Raw genomic sequence first — 13,850 nt, forward strand, 5'->3', positions numbered from 1 at the left:
TTTGCAAAGGGCAAGATTCTCAGAATCTTGCCTTTTGCGAGTGCAATTTTTGCATTTGGGATTCATCATCCCAAATGCAAAATTCGCTATTTAAGAATTCGCACATTTGCGAAGAATTGAAATTAAGGAATCTCTATGCAATTCATGAAGCATTTTAAAATTGCGAAATCGCTATTTTGGGCCGCTATTTACCGAGAGGTCAGACCTCTCGGTAAATAGCAAAAACTTAGAAAAATGCATTTAAATGCATTTTTGTAAGTTGCATGTTACACACACACATGTCCTTTGGACATGTGTGTGCGCAACACCAATGTAGATTACATTTCAGGGGTGCTACAGGGTGTCCTTTGGACACCCCTGCACCCTTGAAATCGCATCCTTATTTGCGATTAGCTAATTGCTAATCGCAAATAAGGAATAACTCCCCATGCATTCCTATGGGCCTGTAGGCCCATAGGAATGCATGGGGAGTTATTCCTTATTAGCGATTAGCAATTAGCTAATCGCAAATAAGGAACATGTAGGAATCGCAATATTTATTGCAATTCCTACATGAATCCCGTTTTGCAAGTCCTTAATAGCGATTCGTTATGAATCGCTATTAGGGGCTCGCAAAACGGGAGAATGATGAATCAGGCTGTAAGTGATTTGCCCAGAATCACAGTATGTTAAGCGTCATTGCCGAGACTCAAACCCAGTTCCCCAGCTTCGAGGTTGACTGTTCTTGCCGTAAGGCTAAATCCTCTCCTCTTATAAGGAAAATATTTGACATTTAAGCCTGAAAATGAATCCCATCACAAGAGCTAGGATTTGTGGGCCAGGCAAGCATCCATATCTATTCTAAGACCGAACCAAAACCAACCTCAGACCCTTTACATTTCTCTGACTAGACCAGTGCTTTCCGAACATTTTAGAACCACGACCCACTTTTTAGAATAACCAACCTTTGCCACCCACCTAGCTTTAATGGACATGAGGTGTGGCATTAGTTATGTCAATAAAGCATCATGTGGCATCACACTTTCATTTACAACAGAAAAATTTCCAATGAAATTATAACAAAAAATGTGCACAATTTTACTGAGGAAACTATATTGCGTACAAATGATAGTGTGTGGAAATCAGGTTTTAGTGAATGTCTATAATTTGTGCAAATTGTTTTGATTTGTTATGATCCTATTAAAATTTTTGCTTCAACCACATTTCAGAATTACAAATAATTTGCTAAAAGTTTTATATAATCAAAGAGATTTCAGGGTTCTTGTCCCCTACCAACAGAGTCTTCTGGGACATAGACAAAGAAATAAAATATAGAAGAGCCCTCTCTTTGTGATAGAGTTATTTTAGGTTACGTACAACCTGACTGTGGGATTTTGACTACCAATCCGATCTGTTCCTCCATTTAATCATAAGATCTGTGTGGTACTTAGAACGCTTTTCCTACAGATTCCCCTTACTTTGTGTTCACTTCAAGCTCCTTTGATTGAGCCTTGCTGCATTTCAAAACGTCACAAAATTTCACTGTAGAGCAGTTTTCAAAATGGCGCCAGTGCGGCAATGTCCACACAGCTTTAAGCATACTCAGCAAGACCAAATCAAGACAGCTAAAGGGATACAGTTAGAATCTGGAAAAGCAGAAAGTCAAGTTTAAAAGAGCCTGCTTTATACACTATGAGTACTAAGGAATACTCGTCTATGAAAATGCTTAGCTCTCACCATTGCTCCAATTAAAGTGTACGCTCGACTAAAGTTTGTCATGATACTGGACTGAGGCAGCCATACAAAAGGCACCACGCCTTTGAATGCACTGGTATTACACTGCAGCCTTTGAGAAGGCTTTGTGAAGTTCTAACAACTGCCCTTTTAGTAGATAATCTTTAGCTCTGTAACCTAGCCATAGTGCTAATATATTGAATATTTCATGGGTTTCTGTCTTGCATTGCCTTCTATTAATTTTGCATTAGACTACTAACTTGGAGGCAACTATAACAATATTTTCAGTACTTTCAAGTTACAGCCATGTGGCGAAAGTGGCCTACAAATGCTACTGTGTTATTACCCTTACAGAACCCGCTCTGTGTTTGTGGACCCCAGAGCACTATGAATCAGCGTGTAGTGATCTGTGGTGCTCAGATCTTAACATAACGCATGTCTAGCAGCCGCGGCACTCACCTTGGGACCAGGATATCCGATGGGACCCTCTATACCGGGATCTCCCTGTGAAGTAAACATAAGACGAAATATATTAGGTCTGGGTTGTTTCCTGCATATCGGTTATCAGAAAAGGTTTGAGGCTAACTTGGTACTTACCTGCCTTCCTTTCTCTCCAGCGTCACCAGGCTCCCCGGCGTTACCTTTTGCGCCCTGGGAAAAAGAGACATAACATTATTTTAGGTGCTGGAACAGTTCACAGTCATACATTAATAGATGCAATGCAGCATGCTTGCGCAACCTTCAATTCTCAGTTATTTCCACAAGAAGGGATTCCAGAGCACCTGTCACCCACCCCTCAGTCTATTTATCAGTAGTCAATCAGTTCCAATACTGACTGTACATAGGAGGACAGACAGGACTCTGGGACACGAATACCAATGATGGACATGTGAGACAACATTTTCCGAATTAATTAAACGCCTGAAGCATGTTAAAAGATGCTGAATGGAGCAAGAGCATGTAAACCCTGAATATCCATTGACATCCATGTCTCTTTTCTGCAAAGACCCAACACCTTACGCAGGAACTGCCTGCAGTAATGGTGCTTGCACAGAGCCCAGAGTGGGGGGAGGGGGTGTTGGAGGGAGGAAGAGGTGAGGGGTCCAGTGGCCCAAACTCAATGAAATCATAGGAGGCTCGAAAAATGACTGTGTTACTGAATAAACTCATGCAAAACATGAGCAGAACCCCTCTAACAGGCTTTTGTAAGGGCCTACCAAGGGCTTTTTTGTAAAAGTGGACAGTAGTGATGCAATATGAGACATATTCCTATTTATATAGGTAAAACGTGAAAACATTAATATTGAACATGTATCCATTAAAATGCGTTTAAATGCACTTGAAGTGCAAAAGCCCCACTGAAGGGCCACTTCGGTGTCAGATTTTCAGAACAGTCAGGTCTTAATGCTGCTTCTGAGCTTATGGTGGCTTGGCAAGGAGCTTGTGCATGAATCCAATGGTTCAGTAATCTGAAACACTATCCTGATGCAGTAGCCCTTTATTGCTATGCCTGTCCTATGTCTGTATGTCCATTACCTATTTACTTCGCCCAGGGAGAATCATGGATGTACCACAGAAATGTGTTTGTGTGTGAGCCGACCTAGGAAAGCATGAAACAACACTGAGCCACAGCTCTGGTAATGCTCATCACAAGCACAATGGCCAGATAACCAATGGCCGCCAGAAATACTGGGCTACGCTTTAAAACACCATGAGGAATATTGCTACATTGCTATCACACCTGCTTTATTCCAATAATTAAAAAGTAGTAATTTGCTCAGGAAAATGCTCCTCACTAAGGGCAATCTGTGTCACGTGTGCCGGTTACATATCTTGAAACATTTGAAAACTTTAGAAAAGATGCTAGCAAGTGTTTTGTGCAGCTTTGAAGTTTAAAAGACTTGTCATGAGCATGTGTTGCTTCCAAGATCTCCTGAATTTTGCAAATGCCATTAAACTTCAATTATGAAATGCCAGCAATTTTCAGCCAAACAGATTTAAAAATGGATGTCCTTCGTGGAGGCACAAGCACTGTTTGCAAAAATACATTTTCTCTCCGGTTTAATTACACTTAACTATTGATCACTGTGATTAGATCAAAGTCAGCGGGAGAAAATAATCTAAAGGGCCAACTTATTGCTCATTCTCTCTAGGTTATCTTGGGATGTTGCAGGACCTGCCTCACTCCTATGTCCAGCGTCCATATCTGCACGTGACCATGATGGACACATTCCAAAGCACTGTATGGCTCCTGAAATTATTGCTTTCTCACCTCTAAAATGCTTTTATTTGTTTTAAAAAAAAACCTAGGAGCATATTTACAATAACTGGCGCGTCCATGCAAATCAGCAGGGATGCGCCAGTTATTGTGCGCCACAGCTCCGCCATCATGGATGCGCCGCATTTACAATGCGGAGCACCATGGTGCAAAAACGGCACAGATGCGTGACGCATCTGTGCCGTAAAAGTGACGCATTGCTGGAGTTGCGTGGCAAGCGCGATGCAGCTCCAGCAATGCTCCGGGGGCCCTATCTAGTTAATGTTGCGTCAATCCTTACGCCTGCTTCAGGCAGGCGCAGGGTTTTGACGCAGCATGGGCCTAAAAGTGACTGAGTGAAATCTTGTAGATTTCACTCAGCCACTTTTAGGAGGCGTTCCTGCGCCGGAATGCCCCCCTCCTGCGCAGGTGCGCCTACATGTGGTGCAGGGCATTAAAACGTGATGCATCTCTCAGATGCGTCACGTTGTAAGTACCGCCGCACCATGGAGCAGGATTTGCGCCACCGCTGCGTCACAAAAGTGACGCAACGGCGGCGTAAATGAGGCGCGAGGGGCTTGTAAATCTGCCCCCTAATAAGTAAGTTAACAGATCCAAAGATTCTATTCTTAGAAGGTGGAGGGTTGCTAAGTATCAGGCTGTCCGGTTTTGGTCTCACTTCATGCCTCTATCTCCCTCCACCCTCACTTCCTGTCTCTTTATGTCACTCTCGAATGCCATTTTTCATCCCTGCTTTTTCTATTATTAACTGCTATCTTATCTTTCTCTTCCTCTACCTTTGTCTGTCTGTCTTCTTCTTGTTTTATGCCAAAGATGATGAACAAATAAGTCTCGGTCTCAAAAAATTAGTGTAGGTGCCAACCACCATCTGAAACAAATCGATGCTCTGAGTTTCAGATTGAGAAGTTTGGGTCTGCTGTCTGAACTGCTTTTAATTCAAGTTTCATGCAGAGCAAATAGAACTGATGTGATGTATCACCGATGATAGTGGAGAGGTGTGGCTCACTTGTTAGAGGCGGCAGAGCCGGAAGCAGAGAACGACCCGGGACCAGGGTTCAATTCCCGACGCGGCAGGGTCGTGGACCATGGTCAGCGGACTCGACAATTCTCACCTCGGTGCCTACTCTAACCAGGGATCACACTCCGCAACTCTGGGCATTATGCTTGCCTCATCTCTACAACGGCCCCCCACAGACGCCGGGGATGCCTGGTTTCACCTTGGAGATACCCAGAAGGGACCATCTCACAGGGAAAGCCAGGACGGGTTCCCCAGCGGTCTTCAGCGCCGGGACGCTCACGGGCAGCTGTGCGCTTTACAAGTCCAACACATTTACATTTACATGTACATGATCACCCTCTCTCGAGATTTCCATTTATTTGGCTAAGTACGTGAATCCGGACTCAAAAAGTAATTCCTTTTTTTCCTCCACTGAGGGTTCCAGTCAAAACCCAGGAAGGAGACAGCTTTCACTTTAGAAATAGGACGAAGAGTTTTAGCCATTTAAAATTCAACAAATTATTTCATTATTAAATGAAGTTGCGCATTCTTTCCTTCGGAAGGGGTGGCTAATAAAGAGGGATGCAATCAATGTATGGAATGCCAAATGGGACATATTAGGGCTCCCACAGGCAGTCACCAGGAGCGGTGACCCGGATAGAACCCGGCAGATTTCCTGCCTGATGGCGGCCGCTGTCGGATGTATGACATTACAACGCATGCTTTTACCACGCATGCCATTACAACGCGGTTTTTACAACGCATGCCTTTACAAGGCATAGTGCTTTGGGGCGCTAAAAAGTGAATAGTTTAATTTAGTATTCCAACTCCAGTCCCCGTGGATAGTAGGGAAGGTGTTGAATAGTAAATTAAACCTATTCCCTATCCTGGAGCGCCCCCAGCGCAATGCGTTGCAATGGTTTGCGTTGTAAAAGTTGCATCGTAAAGGCACTGCGTGGTAAAAGTTGCGTTGTAAAGGATGTTTCCCCTGTCGGACAGGTCAAGGGAGGCACAGCACACACGTCTCAGGAGCACAGTCCGTATCTGCTTTAGTCCTAGCAGCCTTTCCAGGAATTACCCATTGGACAGCGAAGGTCACATCCTGCACTCTTTGACCCCTCTCCATGACAACAAAGGGTTCACCTGCTTGCCTTACCGTTAAACCTTGAACAGCCTATTGGTTCTTGTAGAAGGTACAGGAAATGGAAAATGTGGGATAACTGCTGAAAACTACAAAAAGTAAACAGATCTCTCTTTACTTTTATGTCGTGCCACTGAATCCAACGCAAGAGAAGAGGGATAGCCAGGGTAGCGCCAGGGGTATCACTGGACAAGCCATCAGCTGCTACTCCTGACTACCCCTGGTGGATGTCCATGCGTTTGCCTGCAGCAAAATGCCTTGCTTTATTTATAGGCTGGTCTACCTCTCTTTAAGATGGATACATACTGGTTACAATGCAAAATTGATTCATTACAAAACAGGGAACCACTGCAATCTTCTAGAAATGACAAAGCATTCGTCAGTCAGAGGCGCGGGCGCTGTACAAACGGTGTACTGTGGATGATATACACCAATGACCTCGACTGTCGATTTTGGACTGCAGCTCTCGAGACGCATGTCGAGCCCTGAGTGTCACATACTTTCCTATTCTGTGCTCCACTGGTCTGTGTCAAACATTTCCGTACTGTTTATGAAAGTACACAACAGATGAAATGGAGCATGGTTATACAGGTTCTTTTGTTGACACTTAGGCTGTTGGTGGTTGCCATGGTGGGCCAGTTCATACCTTCTGTCCTCTGTATCCCGCTGGCCCAGGAGGTCCTGCGATTTCCAAACAGCTCATCTTGTAGCACTGGAAGGAAGAGAAAGCAGATGCATTTAGAAAAGAAAGCATGAGAGGCATCCAGGTTGTCAAGGACAATGTAAAGTGAAAGACATGATTTGGGGGTAATCTAGCCGCAAACGTCAGGTCTTTTTCTGTGCCACATGTGGTGGTCTCCCCACCTCCAATGCAATGAAAACACTTTGGTATCGCAGGAGGCGGGACACTGTAACGGTCTGCAAAATCCTCAACGAACACCAGCAATAGGGATGCACTAGCACAACACTGAGTTTCTAATACGAACCCACAAGAATATTGACTGCGGGATGACGACTACCACTACGTATATATATATATATATATATATGTAGGTAAGTGATGACCGGGTTTTAGAGACTGCCGGCATCGTAAAAGAGGGTAAGCCAAGACGTTCCAAAACAGCCTTAACGATCTCTTGTTCATTAGGTAAATCGAGGCTAAAATGTGACAGTAACTGCCTGAGTGTAAAAACACTACATTTTGTGGCCAATTAAGAGCTTCTGCAGCAGTGCAGGGTGTCTCTGGCTGTGGGACGTCAATACAGTTCTGCTAGAGTGGGGCTAGTCTACTGGAGGGAGTGTACAAGTGAGACCAGGAGCTCCCAACACTCTGCAGTGAAGAACTCGATGCCGCTTCCCACGCAACATAGGTGCAAGACATTAGATACAGATGCAGGTGGAACTTTCCCACCCTGGGGATAGTGGCTCATGAGAAGAATCAAGGACTCTGGGAAGTATCACCAGTTAAGGGAAGCGTGGGGTACCATGGCACAGGAAGATTCCCGGCCCTACCGGTTGGTCATGATATGTCAGGAGGTCACTACCAGATCATCCTTCAAAGATAACACCAAGAGAGGAAGTAAGATTGTGACAACCTCTGGTGAGACCGATTGGAGATTAGATAATAGTGTACATTCATGAGTCGTGGTATGGTACTTGATGTTCAGCAACAGGTGGGTCCGTCCACTTCTACGTTGCAGCTCACACTCACCTCTGCATAGGCTTCATGTTTCTGTCACAAGGAAAAAAGAAAACAAAAGAAAACAATAAAACACAAGTTAGATGCAGAAATTCACTTCTGATTCATGCTCACAATCAACTCAGCAGGCTCTATCCTCTTACTGCTCCCAGAGGAACTCTACAGACTACAGCCTCTAACCTGATTTGCAATAGCAGTTTCCTGGTCTCTTGCAGCCTGCTGGGATCCCAGCAGTTCGGCAGTTTTCCTCGCCTTGCATACTTAACCTGACTGACATTAGATACAGTGCACCTCTATGTGATACAGAGAAACTTTGGAAGTCCCTCACAATCGTTAACTCGAGCACAGCCTGTGAATGTCCTGTGCGCCCCTTGGCATTACTCCAGACTGTCCCTAAAGGCGCATGTCATTAAATGACATTTATACTGCATCGTTTGAATGTACACATCCTTGTCACGGACTAAGCGCTATCCTCCCTCCTCTACACCCTTAAGGAAGGGTTAATCATGAATTCTTTATAAGCCACCTGTGGGAGTTAGTGTCCACTGTTTCCTTACGCCTCGGAGGCAAATCTCTCTACCAGGACATTACTACTGCTGTAGGGGTTAATGCCCTATACCCAGCTGGGACCCGTGCCGGTAAGAGCGGTTAGGCAATGGGGCCGGGTTGGGGGGGATTCGACAGACGACCACAAGGGAAAATTAAATGAATAATTAATTTTCCCTTGTTGTCGTCTGTCGAAATCCTCCCCCCCACCCGGCCCACCGCTCTTACCTGAATGGGCCGGTACTGCCTGTACTTCTGTGGTCTCTGGAAACCCATGTCTGTACTACAAATTCTTTGCTGCCTGCGTGCACTGCTTACCATGACCTGGATGATCTTATCAATGGTGGCCTCGTCGATCTTCAGCAGGTCCTGGCTGGTGGTGACTGCGTAGTTGCTGCGGTAAAGCTCATGTGGGCTGTAGGCTATCTCGCGCAGCCCCTGCTCATACACATCATGACTGGGTGCCACTGCGAATGACTTGATGCCAGCATCACGAGCTGCATCTGCCTGAGATTTTATTCCACCGCAAGGGCTTCCAGTTACGTGGCCATCGGTAATGACTACTGCATACTTCACTACTTTGGTGTCCGGGCTGTGGCTCAGCAGCATCTGTTTGGTCATGTTGGAGAGCGCGCAGTCTGTGAATGTTCCGCGGCCTATGTACTGAATGTCCTTGAGTCTTCTGAGGTAGTCACTCTTATCGGAGGTCATTGGGCTGTACACTCTCACTTCATCTGAGTAATGGAGGCCAGCATACTGCCAAGTGATGGCCACCTGGTTCAGGTATGCCTCATTCTCCATTCTGTCCAGAAACCTGGGGATGAATCGCTTGATGTTATCCAGCAGACTCTGGATTGGGGCTGTCTGTAGGATAATACTTTCCGACGTGTCAATCAAGAAGTAAACTTGGATAGGGCAGTTGGATTTTTCTGTGTGTAAAAAAAAATAGATGTGTGTCAGTAGAACAATAACATGGTTTATGTATTTGTATTACATGAACATGACCCGTACGGGTATCAGACTGCGTTACAATTTTGGCTAAGAGGGATACAGTATTGGGAAGCAAAAGATTTGTTTGTTACATAATTATGCAAGACGTGTGCAAGACTCCTGTAGGTGTCGGAACTCTTCACATAAGGGTAGGGTGGATAGGGCAATGGGTGAGGAACATTCTAACATATGTATGTACAAAGCATGCTAACAATGTTATTCCCAGGTATATAATCATGTCCAAAGGTAATCAAGAAGACCAAATAGAGGGCAGTAATGGAGTCAAGTAGTCAAGGTCTATTCAGGCAGGAACTTGAGCATTAGGATTTTTTCACTTCCTTTTTGAAGGAAGCGGTCGAGGAGATTGTACGGATTTCCGGAGGAAGAGAGTTCCAAATCTTTGGGGCAATGCCAGAGAAGGCTCTGTTACTCGATCTCTTTTTGTGGAAAAGCTGTGGTTTCAGGAGCATTGTACTTGCACTTAGAGATGCTCTGCAGCCCCCTGATAGTTCTAGTTTTTGAGCCAGATAGTGGGGGGTCTTGAAGTGAATGGCTTTGTGCATCATGCAGGCAATTCTTTGGTAAATTCTGGCCTCGTATGATAACCCGTTTAGGGATTTTAGGGCTGGGGAAATGTGTTCTTTTCTTTTTGTCCCATTAAGTTGGTTGTTAGATTTGTGTTACTAATGACCAAAGAATATACCCCCTGGAGTTCAGATGCCTCCACAGAGAATAAGAGGGGGTATTGTGTTACATGCCACACCTATGTACTCCTACTGGAGTAGGGAAGGGAGGGAACCCCCTTTTGTATACAACCCTCACCCACTCTAATAGTGGCATGCGTTATCATCGGGTTCACTCGGACTACTAAAGCTCAGGGTGGGCTGGACCATATTCCAGGGAGCACTTATGAAGATAGTTAGTTAGGGGGCGTAATTTTAAAGATAACATTTCCTCATCCACTTCCAAGGTATCCCTTTATTAGTGGGGTGGATGGGAAGGTTAAAAACAAAGACTATGCAGGGGTATTACAATGTGATGGTCCTGTGACCCAAATTCACCAACATGCTTCAGCCCTCTCACGGCCTAAGAAGGTCCCAGGCTTTCATCAGGTTGGGTTGGTAAAGAGTGCCTTGGAATGTGCATTTGCATAGTGGATTATCAGCCTGATTCATGAAGGTAAATGCGCTCGCAAAAGGGCCAGATTCTCAGAATCTGGCCCTTTGCGAGTGCAATTTTTGCATTTGGGATCCATCATCCCAAATGCAAAAATCGCTAATAAAGAATTAGCAAATATGCGAGGATTAGCATTTAAGGAATCTCTATTAGAGATTCCTTAAATGCTATTCATGACACATTTAAAAATTGCTAATTAGCAATTTTGGGCCGCTATTTACCGAGAGGTCAGACCTCTCGGTAAATAGCAAAAACTTAGAAAAATGCTTTTAAAGGCATTTTTCTAAGTTGCATGTTGCACACACACATGTCCCTTGGACATGTGTGTGCGCAACACCTGTTTCAATTAGCATTTCAGGGGTGCTACAGGGTGTCCTTTGGACACCCCTGGCACCCTTAAAATCGCTATCTTATTTGCGAGTAGCAAATTGCTACTCGCAAATAAGGGGTACTCCACATTCATTCCTATGGGCCTTTTGGCCCATAGGAATGAATGGGGAGTTATTCCTTATTTGCGAGTAGCAATTTGCTACTCGCAAATAGAGAATATGTAGGAATCGCTATTTATTTAGCAATTCCTACATGAATACCGTTTTGCGAGTCCTCAATAGCGATTCGCTATGAATCGCTATTAGAGACTCGCAAAACGGTACCTTGATGAATCAGGCTGTATGTTCTGTTTATATGGTGGGTTTGGGTTTTTGATTTGTTGAGTACACTGGTTACTGGTTTGTGTTGCACATTCTGCTTGCTATTCTTATGAGATTTCTCTATGTTGATGTACTAGTGTGGTGAGCTTTAGTTGTGATATCTGTGTGGTGGGCTCAGATTGCAGGTATTGTGTGGCGTATTCTTGGTGTTGGTCCATGAACTCTGCTGATTGGTTACTATGGTCGTATTTCATGGTTCGTGAAGACTATTTAACTGGGGTTTGAGTCATGGACTTTGGTTTTAAATTTGTGTAATGAGTCCACTTATGGGCTTGTGGAGTGGACTCTGCAGTGTTATGCTTTGAACTCTAGAATTGTTGTGTGTGGGTTTGTGTGTCACTCTTTGTTCAGGCGGTGATCTAGAGTTTTTTCTAAACAAGCATTTATAAACATATACATTACATCCTTTAGCAGCGATACATTTTGAAAGGTACACATGTATTCCACTGCTCTTTATATGTAGTTATTTCTCTAGTAACAGGTCAGCAACCACTTCCATGCCAATGATGGATGTATGTCATCACAACGCATGCTTTTACTCCGCATGCCATTACAAGGCAGTTTTTACAACGCAAGTCGTTACAATGACTTGCGTTGGGGGGCGCTGGATAGTGGAATAGTTTAATTTTCTATTCCAACTCCAGTCCTCGTGGATAGTACGGAAGGTGTTGGATAGAAAATTAAACTATTCCCTATCCTACAGCGCCCTCCAGCGCAAGTCGTTGTAACGACTTGCGTTGTAATAGCTGCGTCGTAATGGTAGTGCGGAGTAAAAGTTGCGTTGTAAAGGATGTTTCCCGTGATTATTAATTCTTCTTTGCAAAAATGAAACAGGTAGGAAGAGAGTGCTTTGAGACACCAAGCCATCAATTGTTATAATTTATATTTCAGAACCTATCAAGTTGCTTTTGGAGCTCTATTAAATAACGCGTATGACATTGCATATGACATTTGTGACCCTGTTAGGTTTTTATCGGCTCTCTGAAGCAACCTCTTTACTGCTCAAGATACAGATAAAAGCAACAAGCACAATTTGCAAGATTTAAATATAAAAGCAGGAAATATATAATTATGTTATGCTCGCCCACTGCAATGCAAATGTACCTTGTGCACGCGTAAGGAATAATTAAGCTTGGAAATCAATGAAAGTGAAAACATATTTAAAGCAAATTGGAAGTTTGTTGGGCGAAAGATCCTCTGCAGGGCTGTGAGCAGACACCTGCCCTAGAAGATGCTCTAGACAGTTCTGCACATGTTTCTCTCAGTGAGGTAGACCCTCAAGGAAGCTTCTAAAAAGCCTGGTGTTGGTTCTCTACCCAGACGGTTCTAGGTGCTTCTGTCTATGGATATCCATCCCTGTTTATATTGTGTTAAACATTTTACCTCTTTGAAAAATGTGCGACCACTCAACCTTGCTAAGCCAAGAGGGTATTTACAGGTTTCTAGGCACCCACTGTAGAAATTTATATCATAGAACACTAGGGTCTTTGGGCCATATAACTTTGGCACTCCAACTCCATGATGAGGCCTTCCTCTGCGGCTCTTGACTCCCTCCCTGTAGCAGGGCCGAGCAGTCAAGTTTCACTTCAGGAGCAGGTGAACCTTAGACAAAAGATGGCAAGTCGACAACAAGTCGTAATTTAAATGTGCACGCTTTTCTTAACTTTAGAAAGAAGGGGACTTTATTTACCAATCATTAAAATGTTCCACACTTAACGGAGAGATTTGTTAAGACCAGAAGCTTGTAGTGGTCTCTCGATTAAAGTTAGGACCCTGCCAACTGAAAACCATGACTGTGATAGTCCTGTGTTCGAGCTATGAGTCTTCAAAGTTGTGTGCCCCCATAGAACCTGTTGTGGGTGCAAGCTTCACACCGATCAATTTCCCTCCTTAGGACCAGGAGTTTTCAGTTGGGTCCTTGACTGATGCCACCCTAGAGCTCTGTCCCACTGAACCCACTGTCAGGGCTGTGTGTTACTATATCGGCCTCCACTACACTGAAATAGAACTACATTGGTACACTGTTTTCTACTATCATTACATCATCAAGGTAGATTTTGTATGTATTCTACCACTCCCTGAGCACCACTATATCGACCCCACCTGGACCCCACTTCTACTTTGACTTTTGTTTACATTTTTTATTCTAAATTATTATTTTCTTACTTGTAATTGTCCCCCTTCTTTTTTGCTTACTTTAAATGTTGTTTAATGATCCATAACCTAGCCCTAATCTTTAAATGAAGGCAATTAATTTGACGAGTTTAAGGTAATAAATTATTGCATATAGCAAAGGGGTCATACAACAGGCAATTAAAAAATCCATGGTCAAGGACCGCAAGGATGTATTAGGTATTGGAGAGGCCTCGGCTGAGGCATCTAACAATGAACCCGTAACGAACCCTGACCACAACAAACAGGCAGAACCGTTTCGCATAATAGTAGGGTACTGTAATCAACACTATGAAGTACGAAAAATTATCAACAAAAATTGGCCAATAATCAGTAGTGATCCTTTAATAGGTCAGGATCTCCCAAAGAAAGCCTCCATAACCTTCAGTAAAGCTCCCAACATGAGACAAAGATTAGTGGCAACCTGC

General features: G+C 44.0%; 1 protein-coding gene across 2 annotated transcripts in view; it reads right to left on the reverse strand.

Annotated features, from left to right (window-relative positions):
- The window catches only part of COL6A2 (collagen type VI alpha 2 chain), an 89,231-nt gene that overhangs the window by 53,957 nt on the left and 21,424 nt on the right, over nucleotides 1-13,850 (reverse strand). For both annotated transcript variants that reach the window (XM_078681448.1, XM_078681449.1), the window contains exons 3-7: nucleotides 8,693-9,303; nucleotides 7,841-7,861; nucleotides 6,776-6,841; nucleotides 2,311-2,364; nucleotides 2,173-2,217 (exon numbers count right to left, since the gene is read on the reverse strand). In XM_078681448.1, coding sequence (XP_078537574.1) covers nucleotides 2,173-2,217; nucleotides 2,311-2,364; nucleotides 6,776-6,841; nucleotides 7,841-7,861; nucleotides 8,693-9,303 — 797 coding nt within the window. The remainder of the gene's footprint in view (nucleotides 1-2,172; nucleotides 2,218-2,310; nucleotides 2,365-6,775; nucleotides 6,842-7,840; nucleotides 7,862-8,692; nucleotides 9,304-13,850) is intronic.

The sequence above is a fragment of the Lissotriton helveticus genome, chromosome 3_1, assembly GCF_964261635.1.
Source record: "Lissotriton helveticus chromosome 3_1, aLisHel1.1, whole genome shotgun sequence".
Taxonomy (NCBI): domain Eukaryota; kingdom Metazoa; phylum Chordata; class Amphibia; order Caudata; family Salamandridae; genus Lissotriton; species Lissotriton helveticus.